This window comes from Austrofundulus limnaeus, unplaced genomic scaffold, assembly GCF_001266775.1.
Source record: "Austrofundulus limnaeus strain Quisiro unplaced genomic scaffold, Austrofundulus_limnaeus-1.0 Scaffold261, whole genome shotgun sequence".
Classification (NCBI taxonomy): domain Eukaryota; kingdom Metazoa; phylum Chordata; class Actinopteri; order Cyprinodontiformes; family Rivulidae; genus Austrofundulus; species Austrofundulus limnaeus.
The window spans coordinates 119,838-133,000 of NW_013952663.1; the positions used below are offsets into that span (position 1 = coordinate 119,838).

Sequence of the window (13,163 nt, forward strand, 5' to 3'; positions counted from 1 at the left end):
CACACACACACACACACACACACACACACACACACACACACACACACACACACACACACACACACACATAAAAAAAATCCAGTTTAACAACTTACAAATCTTATATCAAAATGTTCAGCTCAATCAGGAATTCCTTCTATTGCTTTTTGTATTTGTGCAATTTTTTACCTTTTGATTTACTTTGATTTTTCAGCCACTTTTTTCTCTTTAACAATATTTCCTTCAAATCATTTGAGCTGTTTACCACCTGCTCACCTGTCCTTTCTGGTTGTATTTTTTCAGCTAGTTTGTGCTAATTTCAGCTTTTTTCTGCTTATTTCAACTCTCAACTGTTAGTCTAGGAGAAGCTTTTTCTGCTAACTTCAGCTGCTTTCTGCTAATTTCAGCTTTTTTCTGTCTTTTCAGGTACTGCTTGTCTGTTTTTCCTGCTAATTTCAGCTTTTGTGTAATTTCACCTTTTTAAATTCATTTTAGTTTTGTTCTGCTTAGTTCAGCAAATGTACTCTTTTTGCTAAGTTTAGCATTTTTCTGACTTTTCAGCAATTTTTCTGCTTGTTTCAGCTTTTTCAGCTACTTTACAGCTGAGTCCATCTTTTTTATTCACACTGCATTTTCACAGGAAATGTAACTTCTCTAGTTGTCTAAAATTCTATAACAATCAGCTAGGATATGCATCAAATTATGTGTAATACTTGATATCAAAAAGTTTTTAAGTGGATTTTCTGAGGATGTGTCTCCTTACAATAATGCACTAGGTTTAATATTTTCTTTCTGTTTTCATGTAGCATACTTAGCGTTACATCATTGTTCAATTTTGTAGTCTTGTTTAATGCAAATGCTCAAAAATATACTTTGAATTTGAACATGTTCAAAAATGCAACAAGCACCTACATAATGTCAAAACAAATAGATGTGATCATGAAAACCCATTAAAATAAAACATGAAACAGATAAAGTCTTTAGGGATAATAAAGACAGAAAAAGTTGTTTTCTTGTTTATCTATATTTATACATATTTTATATCTGCATATCAAAATAAAATTGTCTGAATCTGTTTTTTGACTTTGTACAGCTCAGACCTGCTCATTTTGATTTTAGTTTGTTCTTATTTCTCTCCAAAAACTGTATTTACTGAATTTTCAATTAAAATTACAATTTGACTTCAGTTGTGTTTGACTCAGTTTGCTGGGATCAGTGGTCACAGTTAAAACCAGCTGATTCCGATCATTAGCCGATGAAATGGCACATCCCTGAGTATACCTCTATATCCTGGATAATTAGGGGTGCCTCAAGGATTGGTTTTGGGTCCATTAAATTGTATTATTTACATTAAGTATTTAGATTATAATGTGCCACACACAACATTCMATTTGAATGCTGACAGCATTATTTACTGTACTGCTTCAACACCAAGCAAATAACTCCATCTTACAATTATCCAACATTGTTCAGAGCAATTTAAAAAGCCTAAAACTCATTTTAAATGTAGACAAAGCTTCGGAGAAGGGTGGGATTAAATAAGTTTTTGACTTCTTCCCATTCCTTTTCAAATACGTTAATTTTGTTTTTTATCATTTTTTGTTTTGTATACATATTTGAAATAACTAACTAACTAACTAACTAACTAACTAACTAACTAACTAACTAACTAACTAACTAACTAACTAACTAACTAACTAACTGTTCTCTAACTCTAAGACGGAGGCAACTTATTCTTATTTCTAAAAATTTTAAGGTATTGCAAGGAAGAACAGGTTTCTCTGTATAACTACTTTTTTATATTTTTTCTTACCCTTTGCACCACATTTTCAGTAACTACGTAGTTAGACTCAATTTAAATCTAGGTTTGTACTTAAGAATCAGATCCCACATTTCTTACAAGGCAAAACAAATAAACTATGTTTATGTTGGTTCTACATTATGGTGATGTTTAATACACCCTGATAAAATAATGGATTAATAATAATTTAAAAAAAAATCAGTCTGAAGGGAAGTTTTTTCTACATTTCTGTCAGAGCACAGAGTTATTTCTAAAAATACCAGTAGTCTGAAGTTTGAAGGCATGGGATGTATGAATGCCAAGGTATGCAAATGGCCGGTCAAGGTACACAGACTGCGCCACAGAAAGCAAGAACCAGTTCTTACACTTTAGTATTTCTGCTTCCTTCTGCCCTGATGCAACCTCTTTCATGTCTGCATTTCATCCAGAAAGGAACCCTGAAAGTGCTTCTTTAGTGTTCAGTGTAGAGGGCCAGCAAAACTTTAATTAAAGGTCTAACATTCTTTGACGAAATGCCACTTTGCATGCTKCAGTTTTCAACTTCAACATCCAAAGTTGAGAAATGACTTCAGTCTTTTAGTTATGGCTTAATATATGTGAAAAAGACAGTTATGGCAGCCAGACTGCACTGATTCCAAAGAAGTTCAAAGCATTCAGGGATGAAAAAAAGAGATGAATTACGTTTGAATAACGCTGACACAAACATACAGCGTGATCATCTGAAGTGTCTCGCTAATGTCCGTCAGTAATAACAGTCTGTACAGCATGAGGCCAGAGCAAATCTGCTGTGGAACCACTTTATTTACTCCGGACTCCTCCTCCCCTCCTGCAGATACTTTGGACATACTCACCGTAAATTTGCTGTACAGCTCGAATGTGAGCAGAGGATTGGGAAGCTCCCTGAAGTAGAGCTTACATAAAGAACCCACACAGTGGATGTCCTGGAGGTACACTTCCTTTGTAAGGTCAGGGCACGCCTCAGAGCTGAATTCCTGCCTACACACACAAACACACACACACACGGTTAGCTGAATGACCGGATTGTTTAGCATCACAGCTAAGTTCTGTTGCACCATGTGGCTTGAATGAAGAGCATTCACTTGCCCAAAGTTGTTGTGGGGGATTGAGGATGAACTACAATACTAAACATGCACAATGAAACTCTGAAAATAGAATTTGCATGTGCCAGCTTCACTTCTTCGTTAGTGAGGTTTCACTTTTGTAAAGAAAAGCATCAGAACCCCCAAGTACCTGAGACGCTGGATATTTGAGGTGACTCCAGAAAGCCTGTAGATTCCGTCCACAATCCCATACTTCTCAATAAACTCTGCACAGTTTTTGAGGACCTGAGGAACTTTAGAAAGAAAAACATATTTAAACTCAAAGTTTGGAAGAAGTTGGAACATGGTATAAAATGCATCTAAAAACATGGTTTGTTAATCCCATAAATATTTGTTTTATTCACAATGCAACATAGGACACATATCAGATGTGTAGGCAAATAATTTATACCATTAAAAAAGGGTCATTTTGATTTTGATGGGACCAAAGCATCTAAAAAAAGGACAGGGCCATGTTTCCCACTGTGAAGCATATCCTTTTCTTTTACCTGCAGTTTGTAAACAATAGGAACTGAGGAAAATGTCCTATTCATGTAGCTTTCTATCATTTATGCTTGATTTTTTTTTTGTTAGATGGGAGGACATGTTGCTTTAAAATCTGTATAAACTGTTTTGCATTGATTGCACCTTTCCAGTTGTGCATTTATGCACCCCCATACCATMAGAAAGGCAGACTTTTAAACTATGTGCTGACAGGTCCCTTTCCTCTTTAGTATAGAAAACATGGGAGTAATGTTTTCAAAAAATATATATTTTGCTTTGCCTTTTTTCATTTTAAATGATCTTTGGTCTAAAGAAAATCACGAGTTTTTAAGATGTTGTTCGTCTTTGCATGATAGAGCTTTAACTAGCATTTGTGGCTGGCACAATGAGCTGTGTTTACAAGATGAATATTTGTGGTTGTGTTCCTAAATTTAGTCAGTGATGTTCATAACAGAAGCAGACCTGTTGTCAGTGCAGCGGCCCCTGAGGGCCCAAAGGTCAMGGGCATCCAACTTTATGCACATAATTTTCTATGGCTTCTTAAAATCTGTTGATGATATTATGAACCGTAGATAACGGGATATTCAAAGTCTTCACAATTTTCCATTGAGGAGCATTATTTTATTTTTTAGACACAGATTTGTACAAACCTCTGCCCATCTTTACATCTGAGAGATTTAGCCTCTCTAAAATGTTTTTAGACTCAGTTCTCTTACTGGTCTTAACTCAATTAAGCTAATTAGCTGCAAAATGTTCCTCCAGCTGTTTCCTATTCATACCACTTACTTTTTACAGCCGTTTGCAGTTCCTGTCCTAAAGTTATTGATGTGTTGYTGCCAGAAAATTCAAAAGTACTTAAATTATTTTTTTAAAAAGTGTTGTTTTTTCAGCTAACTACATATTTGCTTTTTTCCTGATTAATAAAATATTTTTATATCATTGCAAGTCATTGCAATCTGCTTTTATTTACATTTTTACACAATGTCCCAACATGTTCAGAATTGGGGTTTTTACTTTATAATGCACATATGGGTAAAATCACCAGGAGGACACTTTAACCTTTTCATACAAACAGACGTAAATTCATGATGTGTAGTTTGTTTCACGTAGATGTCTGTTTTCACCTCCTCGGGGCCGGTGATTGTAGGTGGACTGAGACAGGAAGTTAAAAATGGTTTGTTTGTTTCAGAGGAAAGTTGACACACCCAGTCCTTGTAGCTGGTATTACTTACGACATTTCCTCTAATAGAAATGGGCTTTTGTAACGTAACCATTGACCTACACTGCTTTCCTAACAACAGTGAATCACCCACAGTAAACAACCATTTAACACAGAAAAAAAACAGAAAACAAATTAACACATCTAGCTGTGGTTTTCATGTGTTTGCTAAATCACACGCTCTGATTCTTGCTGCACTGTGATCATTTTGTGCACAGAAATAGAATCAAACTTCTTACATTTTAAACATTTTAAAGTGTGTGAACATAATTTGCAGAGGAATATACAAATGTACACGTTAACCTTCAACAATTAAAATAATAGCCATAGGTAAATTGAATTTATCCTCACAGTAGGAGCTAAACACTGTATTTAAGGATTAGGTTTCAGTGAAAATACTAAAAATCTATCCATCCATCCATCCATCCATCCATCATCTATCCATCCATCCATCCATCCATCCATCATCTATACCCGTTTCTTCCTTTTAGAGTTACTGGTGCCCACACCCAGAAGTCACTGTGAGAGGGGCGGGGTACACCCTGAACAGGTCGCAAGTCCATCAGGGTCACACATGGCGTTTTTGGATTGGCCCAACCTGGTCTGGTCTGGCCTGGGTAMAAACCCGAGTTCTGTGTATGTTTGTCATTATGGCCCAGTTCCAGCCTGATTTCTGGGACCCAGAGATCTGGGGTCCTATTCAAACCAGGCTGCTGGGGCGTTGTCTCGCTCTGTTTCAGCTGGTCCTGAATTATATTGAGAACAAATTCAATACCACAAGCTTAGTATGGACCATTGTTGTGTTGCAAATAAAATGACGTCTCATAAAGATTGGTGCATTTTTGATTTGATGATCCCTSCCCACATCGAGGCAGCACTCTACTCAAAGCAAACACAACCAGGGCTGAGGTAGGTAGGATAAGGTCGGCCCTTAAAATACAAAAATGTCCATAGAAACAAATGATATGTGGGAAGAAACTGGAGCCCCCAAAGAAAACCCATGCATGCATGGCAAGAATATTTAAACTCCACCTCGAAAAGCCTCGGACCAGGAACTGATCTTGTGACCTTCTCAGTGAGAGGCGACAGCTCTAACCACTGCTCCTTAAAAAAAACCCTAAGAGTTGAATGTTCAAATGTTCATTCAACTGGATTTTTTTTTCTCCAGACAATTTTTCTTTCCCACATTTTTTTGTAATTGTTTTAATTAAATCCTAAAACAAAAATGCCGGATCAATCCGCCGCAAACTGAATGTCTACATATTTTGAGCAACGGCTGATTTCTCCCTTCTCACCACAAACACAAACAGTTATTTAAATTCTCATCCTTTCGACTTAGATAATTGAAWCTATAATTGCCTGCCTGTGGTCAAAATGTGGATGAGGAATGACTCTCGGGTTGTCATTTAGTGCTTCTCTGTTTCTACTGAAGGAACGTTTCATACGGCTGGCAACCAAATATAGTTCAGCTGACGATACATAACGAATGTTCAGCTTGATGGACAACATTTCTTTGCGTCTGGCTGATTTATGTTGAATAAATAATTAAGTGGATTTGAAGAATGTGTAACTGAAAAGATTAAAGGGAAATTCTGTTCTTTTCCTTGTGATTTGAAGACTTTGTGAAATGCTCTTTCTTTTGTTTAAAAGTATAGTTCAGATCTTTAGATGTGGGGTTTTGTGTATAAGTAATAATAATAATAATAATAATAATAATAATAATAATAATAATAATAATAATTCATTGACTGAATTGATGAGGAAGCCGAGACTAAAATAAATCACACCATTTTAAAAGTTATTCTGATTTAAAAAAATATTTGTTGAAGCAGTTCAAATAAATGTTTACAACTATTCCTGCAAGAAGTGCTGCAGCTTGCTGCTGCTGCTATTTGCTYTTGTAAATAATAGAATAATTTAGTGTTAATAACAGTGTAATGAGAAACTGACGGCACAGCAAAGGTTCATAAACAGAGTTTGCATTAAATGCTATGATTGTTTTAAGATTTGAATTAATTTAAAAATGAATTAAGACAACAGCAATCCACTTTGGTTTTGTTCGGACTAGCCATGAGCTCATCAGTTCAAGACTGAGGCCATTCAAACAGTTATCTACAACAAACGAGTTATTGATCGTTTATAACCTTTCCACATAAGCCTACAATAATAAAATATATTTTTTTAATGAAAACAACTGATCAGATCCACACATTTAAACACAAATTTAATCCAATGCACTAAAGAATCTGCTGTAATCAAAAAATTAGTGGAGCATCCTTATATGGGTGATGTTTTTTTTTCAACAAGTCAATATTAGCAATATTAATTCTGAATAAATGGTATTTTACCATTGTCAAAGACTGAATTTATCTTTTTACACCACTTGTTATCTTATTTATGACTAAATTAGTTGCCTGTAATAATCATAATCAACTCATTTACATTTATCAGTTGTTTGACATCAAGGGGCAGATTGTACACAGAGATGATCGTATAAAGAAAAAAAGGACAGATAATGAAAAAGTCTCTCTGAAGCCTCACTTTGTGAATCAATTAAAGTTACATTTGTATTTGTTARATTTCTTGACCTAAAAATAAAAAATAGAGTTTTTTTAAGATTGTGCATTTATTCTATTTGACAGATAAGGTTGATTTTCTGGAATTTTATTTATTATACTCTGAAAGTGGGAGCTTCGCTGCTTCTTTCTGACTTCCACAGATTCTGCTGTATGATTTGAGTTTGTTATTGCTGACTTTCACACATGAAAATAGAAAGAGAGAAAGAAAAAATACAACGAAGACAAAAAAAAGGGAAAGTTTTGAAGTCGTTTTTATGTTTAAAATAGTTTTRCTATTTTTGCCAAAGAGTAGACAAGAGTTTTCATGAAAAACTGCTCCAACAGTCTGAAGGAACACTGTGTCTGCTACTTCCATGACACATGGGTATGACCCACATCTCCTCCCTCACTTCCTGCGCCCCAAAGCCCCGCCCTGCAGAGAGCACAATCTAACAGGTCTTTCTTAAACGTCTTAAACTCATCTGACTAGTTCCCTTTTAACGTTTAAAACAAGGAAACTACCAGATCAAGGCAGCATGAAGAAGGCATGAATAGAAGAAAAAAATGACTAAAAAACATAACTGAAATCACTGTTTGAGTTTTCAGTCTTTTTTTCTTGGCTCATTATTTTCTGTCATGTAAAAGCAGCAGTTTTGTGTCAAGCTACTAAACTTGGAACATTGCTCACTATAGGAAATTGACCCAAAAAACAGAAAAGAAAAGAAAAGAAAAAAAGKGGGCCCCACCCTAAGTCCATTAAATACAGCCAATGAGTGAATGAATGGCCTTACTAAATATAAAACACATGTATTCTGACATTGCATATAAATAACATTTAAACAGAGACTTATATAAGTATTTTTTATTTAATGTCTTTGCAAAAAAGGTTGATAAGGCCACAAGACTTTAAGAAATAACTTTAAAGTAAAAGTTCCTCTGAGTGTCTACTAGAAACACTTTGTCATGTATGAACACTCCCTGTAAGAGTTGCACTAGATCTAATAGGAAACAAGCAAAAGGAAAAGTTTTACCATCTTGTCCTGAATTCTGAAGATGTTCTATCAGGTCACAGCCGAACGCATTCTCACTTCCTTTCTTTTTGGACTTCTGCTTATTCCCTCTATTCTTCATGTGGCTCCAGTTAGTAGTCCGGACGATTACARCTTAAAGTTCCTCGAGAGCTCGACGACCGATCCATATGACCTGAGAGAAGGTTGAGATGGCAGGTCAAAAAGCAGGCACATAGAGATCCAGGCACACAGCTTCCAAATGTCTGCATCCGCTCACTCTGACAAACCACACTGGTAAGAGCAGCACTGACGTCACTTAGAAAACTTCACCTCATCTTTTTCTTTTTTTTTAGAGTGTTAAAATTTTAGGAGATGACTCAAGAAAGGGCATGATGAGGCTGTGGCTTTGCTGAGACAAGGCAGTCTGCTGCTTTATCTCAACAATTTGCAGAAACAGCATCAGTCACTTGGTTTCCTGTTGTTTTTTTTAACCCCCAGCCTGTCCCTCTCTGTGTGTGTGCTCCTTTTTTATCTCCACCTCTTTTCCTTCATTCCTCACTCCACAGTCTCCCCCTTTCTACTGTTCTGTAGCTGAGACATAGAGAGGCAAGTTCCCTCATGAACTCAGCTTTTTATCCCCCTTTAAGTTTACTAAAATAATCATAGCAGTGGTATTTCAAAATGTTGAGACTAGAGAGGGAGACACAGGTATGAGAGGAGGAGGAGAACAGCTGGCATCTCTTAGTTTAGGAATTACTGCACCCTTTTTTTTTTGCCACATTCCCAAACTTAGAGCTAACGGGAAAGCTTCTCTCTGCCTTTCCTGAATGCTCCCAATGTACACAGCGTTTCCTGCGCAGAGCCCAGGCTCAAAAACAAAAACAGACGGGCTCTGAAGGAAGAGGAAAGTGGGAGGTGACTCTAGTGAGGGTCTGAAGGGCACAGATGGGAAATGGAGTGGGGAGAGAATGGGGGGGTGCTGGCCCAACAAGATGGACCACACGTGCTTCTCGTTACAAACTTTCATGCATTTATGTTTCTTCTTTTTTTCTCTCTCTCTCCCAAACTGGACTGCAGCTTCAATAAAAACTCCTAATTTATTAATACAGTGTTGATGTTCATTTGGAAGAGGAAATCATAGCTCTCCGCAGATCTCCCACAATGTCTTGAGTAAATCTAATGTAATTACATCCCTGCAGCGGACTGCCATGCCTGATAAATATCATGCAATATTCTGGGATATTCCTCACATCTGTAGCCTACTAACTGTGTCAACATGGACAAATTAAAGTTATAACTCTTTAATTTTAGGTTTAAGGTTTTACAACCAAGAATAACTGAACTTTTCATGACTCAATGTAATTAATGAGTCATTTCTACCAGTGGGTCTGTATGATAATCACTCATTATGACTCTGAGCGTGAAGATTCTGCGAACTCAGAAGGAAGATGCTCTGAAAACACAAAAAGAATGAACTTATTCTTAAYAACTTTCCACCTTTTCTATTTCTTGAGATCTGAAGGTGTTACAGGTTGTACCGTGTTGTATTTTTGGAACCAGAGGCTCTCTGCAGTTCCAAGGCTTTTCCTCTAKCAAGGATTCGTGGAACCAGAGCATTTTTCAGAACGTACTTCGCTGTGGTTCCAAGTTTACCACGCTGGCCTAAAAACGCTATGCCAGAAAACTGTTTGCAGAGCCGGCTCTTGGCATAGGCGAACTAGGCGGTCGCCTAGAGCGCCATCTGCTGGAGGAGGCGCCGATCTGCAGAAGAAAAAAAGTTATTATGTGTAATCCCTGGTTGTAACTCTGCTCAGCGCCCCTTTCAATTAGCTTTGTCTTAAAAAAACAATAATGAGGTATTACAGGAAAAATAAACCACTCTTACTACTAATCCTGCTGACATCCATTCTGACACAGTGAGGACTGAGTTTGTCAGCCAAGGACCTTATGAGGTAAAATCAGACTTATATTTTCCAAAAAGAGAGGACCTTCTAAATCTTTGCACAAATTGTGAACAGGGTCTTTTGTTTACCCTTGTCATTTGATTTAATTATATTTACTTTATTTATTAATTTAATTTGTTGTGTGATGTATGTTTGTGTTTAAAGCAAATAAATCTAAGTTTACCATAATAAAATAGTAGGGGGAGGGGGTTGCGCTTCAACCAAAATGGCTAGCGCCAGCACTGACTGCTTGGTTAGGGGGTGGAGTCACAAGAGATACTCTCACAACAACCTGGTCCACCATTTGCAATAACAACACTAGTCCTTCATTTTTGTGTTGTGTAACTTTTCAGKGTCTTCTTCTTCTTCTACTGTGTTTGATGGTGGATGGCAAACAGCTTGACGGAGCATAACCACCACCGGCTGGTAAGGTGTGTGGCGTCAACTGTTGGACTCTTGGACCGTCTAACTTTAGGATGAACTCCCCCTCTAGAGCTGTTACTGAAGTGTTATGGAAAGCCACCCGAACTGAGCTGAACAGAGTTCAGCCAAATCAGACCGTGCTGTAGAGGCATTAGTGGATAACATTCTAACACTATACCACAAAGAATGACGGCCCTTTGGTGGCCCAGATGTGGTTTGCCAGATGGTCCATGCTTGGCCAGCAAACACAACAGGGCCAATGGTGGCCTGCCATTATATTAACAGTGCCATCATTGCCAGACCTGGCCCACATCTGGTTGACTAAACACTTGCTTTGCCAGCAGTCAGCCAGCTTGACACCAGATATGGCCCACACCTGTCTGCCATGTGGGAGGGAAGGAGGGAAGTTGGTCCTGCTCAGCTTCAACTTCCAGGTTGTTGTGAGATGTCTAGATTTTAAATTTTTTTTGCAGTTGATGAATCAAACTGATGTTCTTCATTTTAATCTATTAGGTTTACGGTGATCTGGATGAATGAGAGCCTATGCTTAGAGGGGTTTCCACCACAGTAACCTTTTCCCAAAATCAGGGTCTTACAGGGGTGTTTATGTGTGTGCTGTTCTTGTTTTGGGCTTTTCCTTGTTGACCAAAGGAACCAGTATTTAAAGAGAAAACAGAAAGGCAGCACCGACAGAACTTCTAAGACTAACCTGAACCATCCGGGTTGGAGTTTTGGGATAGGAGTGATGTGCGCTGCGAGTTGAGCCTTCCCATCATCCTAGTTTAATATCCATACATTCTGCTAACATCTTTATCTTGTTTAATTAGCACTTCAATGATCCAGAGTCAGGCTTTGGCTCACTTTCATTTAGTAAAACAAGAAACATTTCTGGCTCATTAAAGAAAATTTGATTTTAGACAAACTGGGTCACAGGGGAAAATATACATACAATATATCTGCAAACCTAGTAGAGGTACCGCAGAGCTGCTGAAATAATACCAGTTTGGTGACCTGGTACCACACCTCTTGTCCAATGCAGTGGATACTTACAGCAACCTTGAACAAAAAAAATAAAAGTCAGATTTAAATGGATGAACAAGTGGACAGAAGTTAACTACAAATTTGGTGAAAATACACAAACTAGCACCAGGGATACATCAGAACAATGTTGTACACACTGACAAAGGCAAAACTGTGTGGTCTGAAAATACTACAACTGTATGAAACATGGAACAGATGACAGCGTACAACCAAGCAGAGCTGATATTTTCGTACTTTTTCTGAATGTCACATGGTGAACGGATGACCAGGCCTGCCCTCGGCAAGACAAAGGTTTCTTTCTGCGCCATAGGAAGAGGACATGACATCATTCTGTCCATACAAAGCCGCAGACATCCCGCTTGTTCTTTCTGCTTCTTAATAATTAAAAAAAAGAAAGAAAAGAAGACATATCATTGTGCGTGAATAATGGGGGTTATATTCTTGTCCTTATTATTAGTTTTTCAGTACACGTCGTCAAAATCATGAAATATTTTTTAGATTTACTTTCAGTCAAACAACAATGTGAAAGTAATTTGGTTGAAAGGGGAAAAATAGGATTAATCTGTGGTGTATTTTCTTTGTATATCTTACATGAGAAGAAGTGAGACACAAAAGCAAGACTACAGTAAATGTTACCAGTTATACATTACACACTGAACTGTACACATTCATAACTGAATTAACATTGTCAGGCATGTAAATAAATTACTGATAAAGCCAGTTTTAGACTCATGATGATGTCAGCTGCACAGGTGCTTCGCTACTAACTTCCTGTCTTTACACAACAATAGTGCACTCATTGTCAGCGATACAAATTGTACAGAGTTGTCCTGACTGCTTGCTTCATTTAAAAAGCACAAATTTTATAAAAATTTTGAGTTGTTTTTTGATTTACTTGAAAGCTCAGATCACTCAAGCTTGTAAACTTCAGAGATAAGAACAATGTTCTCGCAAAAAAATCTCGAAGAGAAAAAGAGAAATTGAGAATTGATCATTTCTTAGACATGCCTAATAAATTGTTTAAACAGATTTGTGACAGCTCGATTGTTATGCAGCAACCCAACAGGACCTGCCCTCTCTGGGCCACCAAGAGTCGGAATAAGGCAGAGATTGTATTTATTTATTTTTTTGTCTCAAACTGCCTTCCAGATTTTCTTTCCTCCTCAGAGCAGATCTGCTTATCTTAAAGCAACTCTAAACCACGTTTTGCACATAACACTGTAGATCAAGAGTCTATAGGTGTTAACTTGCCTGTGGATTGTGCAGACCTCTCCTGCCAAACACTGAAAATGTTTTGGATGTTTTGATATGAAGATTTTATTGACCTAAAAGGGTTCAACTTAACTCCTACTGCATATTAGGACATCTCATTTTCAAAACCACACCCATTAGTCTTCATGCTTCTGAGAAATATCACACAGTATATGTATCCATCCATTTTCTGTACACGCTTATTCCTTTTCAGGGTCGCGTGGGTCACTGGTGCCCATATCCAGCAGTCACAGTGAGAGGGGTGGGGTACACCCTGGACAGGTCGCAAGTCCATCACAGGGCCACACATAGAGACAAACGAGACAAACAACCA

General features: G+C 37.5%; 1 protein-coding gene across 2 annotated transcripts in view; it reads right to left on the minus strand.

Moving 5' to 3' along the window:
* arhgap31 (Rho GTPase activating protein 31) overlaps positions 1 to 9,528 on the minus strand; it is a 15,393-nt gene extending 5,865 nt beyond the window's left edge. Inside the window, exons 1-4 of one of the 2 annotated variants that reach the window (XM_014020628.1) lie at positions 8,449 to 9,528; positions 8,193 to 8,364; positions 3,032 to 3,134; positions 2,632 to 2,776 (exon numbers count right to left, since the gene is read on the minus strand). In XM_014020628.1, coding sequence (XP_013876082.1) covers positions 2,632 to 2,776; positions 3,032 to 3,134; positions 8,193 to 8,292 — 348 coding nt within the window. In that variant the 5' untranslated portion in view covers positions 8,293 to 8,364; positions 8,449 to 9,528. Of the gene's footprint in view, positions 1 to 2,631; positions 2,777 to 3,031; positions 3,135 to 8,192 lie in introns of both variants that reach the window. The other variant, XM_014020627.1, reaches the window with a different exon arrangement.
* Positions 9,529 to 13,163: the final 3,635 nt, after the last annotated feature.